The sequence below is a fragment of the Hippoglossus hippoglossus genome, chromosome 24 (genome assembly GCF_009819705.1).
Source record: "Hippoglossus hippoglossus isolate fHipHip1 chromosome 24, fHipHip1.pri, whole genome shotgun sequence".
In the NCBI taxonomy this organism is placed as follows: domain Eukaryota; kingdom Metazoa; phylum Chordata; class Actinopteri; order Pleuronectiformes; family Pleuronectidae; genus Hippoglossus; species Hippoglossus hippoglossus.
Window position 1 is genome coordinate 20,881,443 of NC_047174.1, and position 7,143 is coordinate 20,888,585.

General features: G+C 41.0%; 1 protein-coding gene across 1 annotated transcript; it reads left to right on the top strand.

Moving 5' to 3' along the window:
* Positions 1-1,442: 1,442 nt before the first annotated feature.
* LOC117758635 lies at positions 1,443-4,326 on the top strand. The gene is made up of 4 exons (XM_034580471.1): positions 1,443-2,156; positions 2,415-2,570; positions 3,507-3,599; positions 3,920-4,326. Exons 1-4 carry the CDS (start codon positions 1,515-1,517, stop codon positions 4,235-4,237), a joined length of 1,209 nt encoding a protein of 402 aa, XP_034436362.1. The 5' UTR covers positions 1,443-1,514; the 3' UTR covers positions 4,238-4,326.
* Positions 4,327-7,143: the final 2,817 nt, after the last annotated feature.

Genomic DNA, 7,143 nt, shown 5'->3' on the forward strand with positions numbered 1-7,143 from the left:
AGGTTACTTCAGGCTTCCCCCCTGATGTTGCTCATGATCTCTTCGAGGGCATAGTGCCTGTTGAGCTAGCTGAATGTTTTGGAATTCTAATAGCCAAGAAGTATTTCTCTTTTGATTCTCTAAATCAGATGATTCAGACTTTTCCATACAAATGGGGAGACAAGACTAATCGCCCTCATTTATTACCACGTACCTTCCAAAGTAAGAAAACTGTCGGTGGCAATGCACACGAGAATTGGTGTCTATTGAGATTGTTTCCACTAATTGTTGGAAATCTGATACCAGAGGAGGAACCAGCCTGGCAACTCATACTAGACTTGAAGGATATTGTTGATTTGGTGGTTTGCCCCATCCATACCAATGAGTCGATTGCATACTTGGAGAGTAAAATATCAGAGCACCGATATAGGCACCAAGAACTTTTCCCAGAAAGAAGACTGCTGCCAAAACATCACTTTCTGGAACATTATCCAGCAATGATTCGCCAATTTGGTCCACTTGTTTTCTTGTGGACAATGAGATTTGAAGCAAAACATACGTTTTTTAAACAAGTTGTTAGGCACACAAACTGCTTCAAAAACATAACCCAATCTTTGGCCAATAAACATCAACTCATGTTTGGCCATTATATGCATTCATCAAGATGTGAAAGACCCTCTCTGGAAGTTGCACGAGTCTCAACAGTCCCTGTTGAAATCCTCGTTACCCCCTATCTGACTACAGAATTGGAGCACTTCGCCTGGTGACTTTGAAAAGATACATACATTCCTCAGGTAATGTATGGCAAAGCAACAGTTAAACATACTTTGATGCTGACATTTTCATTGGATGTTAGCTGCTCTCTGTTGCCAGATGATGTCCCCACCTGTTGTACTTTAAAGGTGGTGACATCACCTGGTACCAGAGACCAGCCAATAACAGGTGGCCAGCTCAGTTCTACAGATTTGATTTGAGGTTTAGTTGATACAAATTTTGTAGGGTTTTCACACATTTGTATTCACTCACATCAGTGTATGATGCTTGCCACATAGAGGTATTGTGAGACTTGTATAATAGTTTTGCTCTCCACGCTCTGTCTAAATCTGTTTTGTCCTTTTTTTTTAATATATAGAGTAAGAGTTGGATTGGACCAGGATGACAGACCCATTAAAGCTTCAGATTATCCTGGGAGAAAACAACTCCGAAAAATTGACCCTGCCTTTTGGAATACCAGAGTCAGTAGACGACCTTAAACTTGAGATCAAAAAACAATGTGCAGTTGCAGAGGACTTCAGACTTCATACAAGAACGTTGATTTCGGCGAGTTTCTAAATCTGACCTCAACAGCGGATCTCCAACACCTGGGCACAGTTAAAGTGATTACAAATGCGCAGGAAGCAACTAGTGCAGTGACTCTTTCAAGTGCACATGAAGGTAGTACTCCTCAGATGCTTAGAACTCTCTTTGTGGAATCCAGCTCCTTTTCTTCTTCGGACACCGAGATACTCTCTTCCTCTGAGTCAACGTCCTCGACAATGAGATCTCAAGCCTGGCCAGCAAGCTTTCCTATACCACAGTTTTCTTATGAGGTGGAGCTGCAACTGGGGAAGGCCAATCAGGAATATTGGAAAAATGGCACCTTCCTGAACCCAAGCCCAAAACTCAAGTCTGCCATTTTAGAGTCATTGGCTTCAGAAATAATTAAGTACAAAGCTTACCCTTCAAGTGCAGAGTTCGATAATGTAGCAGAAGCTTTGATTAAAAAGCATGCATGCCTAAAGGAGCAAGGTTCTGTCACTGGATTCTATGGTTGGAAGATCAGTTTAAAGTACAAAATGGCAAATTATCGCACTAGCCTGAGAAATATAACCTCTGAATTGAGCATCAATTCCCTGAAACGCATACGAGGCGACACGCATACAAGTCCAAACCAAGTTAAAAAACCCAGGAGAGCCGAAGTAAATTACTTACCAGACTATCCAGCTGGAGAAGACAAAGAGAGTCTGGAGAAAGAGAGGTTGGAACTGCTTTCTGAGGTCAAGAAGAGGGACAACCATCAGATGATCAAAGTGAAGATGGACAAAACCTTTGCCCACAGGAGGCATGAGGTTGTTATCGACATGCCCTCCATTGCAGAATTCAAGAGCAGATGGCCAGCTCTTTTTACCGAACGTGAGGTAAGTCAGAATTAAGTGTCCAACTCTTAACACGACTCACAAATAAGTATAATTTAAGTGTCCAACTCTTAACACGACTCACAAATAATTATTATTGTAAAAATATTGTATCAGAATTTGGAATGTAAAAAATTGATATTTCCATTATTGGAGCCCTACTGAAGATACAAATTTTCTTTATGCAGCTTTTTATTATTTCTGTATTGCCAAATTGCTAAACGTTGTTTTCTGTCTCCCCTCCCCAACTCTTCTTTCCAGATATGCGCAGAATTCACATGTATTACCACCATCCCACTAATGTCCAAGTTTATGTCAGAACTTGACCACCACTCCACCAAGCTGTCCAGAGTTTGCCGTAAGAAGGGAGGTGCAGCAGGACACAAGATCGCAGAGATCATGGCTGTCATTGACGAGGTTTGTGATTAGTTTTGTGGAGTGTTTCAGTCTTGCTGATTTTACACTCGAGACAACATCTGAAAAGATATTACAGTTTTTGACGAATGTCTGAGTCAGGATAAAATCACTCCATAATCTCTGCGCTCCTGTCACCACAGTTAATGGAAACTACAAAACTCAGTTGGAGACGTCTTAATGCTGTTTTTTTCTCATGACAATTGGGGGGAAAAATTGAAAATGTTTAATATTGCTAGTGCATGTGCCAAATCTTGCATCAATTAATCTGCTTTTGACTGTCTTGATTGGAGAAAAAGGACTTCTCAGACGATAGTCTAGCATGCCATTCTTTCCATCGGGATGTTGTGGGGCATCCCAGACATCTTATCTCTGTCTTTGGATTATGTCAAACTACAAGGGGCAAAGATGCATGTTTATTGGTTTCGATATTCATAATCGGGCATGATACTGAAAATGGGTCAGCCATGATGAAATCGCGTCAAAACAGACTGAATTAGCATAGTCTGATCCCGGAATTAGTTGCACCGAAGCACTTCTGTCTAGTCGTAACCAGGATCTGCGATGAACTGGTAGTGGATCGCGGGCTGGAGTGGCTGCTGAGTCAAATGTACACCTAGTTATAAAATTCAGTATTATGTCCGGTGAAGTTTTTTCAAAAAACCAACCAGTTAGAAACATTTAAACTGGCCCAAATCTACTCTCTTTAACCAAGTCACACAAATTTGGCCTATTCTATGTGGTCTCGTTTTGAGAACTAATATAATTAATAAATGTAATATCTTTTTCACTTACATTCACTAAGCCTCCACTAAAACTCTCCCTGGGGAGGCCTCCCACTTTGAAAACCTATGCTCCAATGTATGGGGGGCTTAATTCTTACTTTCTTCTCTTACATGACAGTGAAGTGTTGTACAGTGACATTTCCCTCTTTTACAGAATGACACCATTGCTACAAGGAGGGCTTGCAACCTTAAATCACTTGCTGTGTATTTCAATGAAGACCCAGAGAAGCTCATAAAGGAATATCTGGTAAGTGTAAGAAAATGTCCCATTAACAGTGTAGAATTAGTATGTTAAAGAGGAACGGTGGTGGCAATGATACAAGTCCTAGTAGCAATAATATGGCAGAATGGATCACATAATTATATACATTGCATATCATTTACTGATAGAGATTAAAAGAGATGATAACTTTTAAGCTTTGGCTAGCAGGGATATTTTGACCTAAATCTGTTCCCCATAAAATACACAAGCTAATGGTGGGAGTAAAGAAAGAAAGAATAGATTTACCTGTTCAACACAGGTCTTCTTATGTTCAATAAAATGTCTCTTTTTGGTCTGTGATTTAGGATGTGAACTTTGAGGATGCCCAGAGACCAATGGATGGGACTGCCATCGGGATCTACGTCATCAAACATGAGGGTGCAGATGCCTCCGATCCACCAGAAGATGTAGGGATCATAGTTGAGGATGTCGCTGTGCTCCAGGACATTGGAGATGCTGCCAGTGCCACTGCTCTGCTGTTAGGGGTCATCAATAACATGAACTTGAGCTACCCGCCTGAACTCAAGAACACGTTTGAATTTCTTCAAAAAGTCCTGATGGGAATTGATACCCACCGCCTTTCAAACAAGGTCCAGGTACTTAAGAATAAACTTTATGAATGAGGTGAGAGATCTTTGAGCCATGGGGAGAAGATATTTTATTGACTGTTCAACTGTTCGTATTCTCTGTCAAGTTGCTTGATCCTGTGCGATGTCTATGTTCTGTTCTATGCACTTAAGCTTTTCATTTGAAAGTATGTAAGTAAATATTTTTTAAATATGTTCTGTACAATATTTTGTATTCATCAGGTTTTGCTGTACTTGCTGGGTTTTACTGTTAAACACTAAATGGGATAGTTCCTGAGAGGTGACTAAAGTTCCCAAACTGCAATTTGCGGCAAAATAAATGCAGTTTTGTTGTGACGACAGTGTGTGTGTGAGATGACTTTTTAACATAATTTTAACATAACAATATTAAGTAGGTTCAATGAAAGAATATTACATAAAAATTAACTAATATAGTTACATTGAATGTACTCAATTTACTTGTGCAACTTTAATTAATTGAACATAACAGTATTAAGTAGGTTCAATGAAAGAATATTACATAAAAATTTACTAATCGAGTTCAATTTAATATACTAAATTCCCTTGTGTATAATGTATTTGATTTCATTTAGTCCATATTACAAAATAATGTACCTTAGCAGTTACTTAACACAGTTGTATGGAACCACTTGACATAACTATTTTAAGTAAATCCAAAAATAATTTCTTTTGAGTGAAAAAGGGGTTTTTTCACACCTCTGTGACGTTGATGGCCCCTGGGAGACTGAGTCCTGGAGGGACATGCGGCTTCAGGCTTTTGATGGCACATGTAGGCCAAAGTGTGGTTTCACTAAAAACCATGTCCCAACATGGTGGTGGACCAGGATCGAGGTGGCAGCTGATGGTGGATCCTGATGGCGGCAGTGGACAATGACTGTGGACTATAGTGGCATCCGATCTTGATGGTGGATCATGATCGTGGTGGCTGCTGACCATGGACTATGATTACAACAACACTGCTTGATATATAATAGTTCTACTCAGATACTCGACCCTTACTGACAATAATCCATCAATTCATTGACCTTTCATTATGCTACAAAGTGTTTATTCTAATCAATGCTGCAAATACCCTTATCTTTCTGATGTTCTCCTTTACACTTGACATCTATTGCACTTCTGTCCGTCCTGGGAGAGGGATCCCTCACATGTGGCTCTCTGAGGTTTCTACGTTCTTTTTACCCTCTTAAAATGTTTTTTTGTAGTTTTTCCTTACTCTTGTTGAGGGTGTAGGGCAGAGGATGTCACACCTTGTTAAAGCCCTATGAGACAAATTGTGATTTGTTAATATGGGCTAAACCAATAAAATTTGATTGATTGATTGATTGATTTAACCGTAGTCAAAATTTTCATATACCTTAAGTTTAGAGTAGTGTGTTTAGTTTTCACATGATTTTAGTATATGGTAATAAGCTGCATGTTTAAGATATCTGTGATAGTAGTTATTTAGTGCTTCACAAACCTTTTGCTACGGGCTCCTATAACCATCATTACTATGACCATATCGTTGTTTAGCCTGTTAAGGATTTACACAGGTGAGTAATTACATGTCAGTTTAGTTATGATTGTAATCCCCACACCACTGTTTTAAACATTGTTGATATTTGTAATACATTTATAGACTGATAGAAGTTGAGGGACTTGACATGGACTGCTTTCGACAGTGCTGATAGATTATAAGCTTGAATATTATAGTTTAAATGGAAAGGCATTTTCTTGAACTGAACTTCTGATCGCCGGCCTGCATTTTATTTCAAGTTGGTGCCGTAGGAGTGGCAGCTAGTTACAGCAGCTCCGACCTCTATTGTGTGTTTTTGTGTGTTTCTGTACTTTTTACGTGTTCTCATTGACACTGGTTTTGGTCGACTGTGTGCGCCTAGGGATGCACAACTGCTGAGGCTAGTTATATGTCTTTAACAATTTTTCTGACTATAACAACTTTAGGAGATCCTTTCAGCCATAGCTCCATCAATACACTCGGTAACAGCTGTTAGCACTGTGCAACAGACATCGAGCTGCTAGCTGTTAGCATTCGGCCATATTACTTCCCACGGGGGTTCTCGCACATCATCGCGATTCAGTCTACATCCCCCCATTGGCCGATGCTGCAGCAGCCTGCGAGCTTCTACACACTGTAGTGTCAAAGCTGCAGACATAGCACCCCCAGTCCCTCCTCCTCATCTCTGGAGATTCCAACTATGTTTCCCTGTCTTCCACTCTCCCCACCTTCACCCAGTGTGTTAAATCCAACACCAGGGACATCGTCTGCCCACTGCCTACATACCTATGGTGAATAAACAACCCCAAACCAAGAGGTATGTGAGGAAATGGTCTGAGGGGACAAGGTCCCGGTACCAAAGACTGCACCCCAAGGAGTTAGAGCACTTCAGGCCGGTAGCCTTCACCTCTCACCTGATGAAGACCATGGAAAGGATTGTACTCAAGCACCTACGCCCACTGGTGAGCACTGAATACACAGTATATGAGGTCATTACTGACTTTGTCCACTGGTGTGAACTGAATCACCTTTACATCAATGCCACCAAGACAAAGGAGATGGTGATAGACTTCCGCAGGAAGTCACCCCAGACCACACAGATGAGCATCCAGGATGTGAACATTGAGATCGTGAAGGACTACAGATAGCTGGGTGTTCACCTCAACAACAAACTGGACTGGTCCACAAACACAGACGTCCTGTACAAGAGGGGCCAGAGTGATCTCCATCTGCTGAGGAGACTGAGGTCCTTCGGAGTGTGCAGGACACTATTAAGGACTTTTTATGACTCTGGTGCCTTCCGCAGTGTTTTACGCCATTGTTTGCTGGGGGTGTGGATGCACTGAGAGGGACAGGAAAAGACTAAATAAACTGGTTAGGAGAGCCAGCTCGGCCTTGGACTGCTCTCTGGATTCCACTGAGG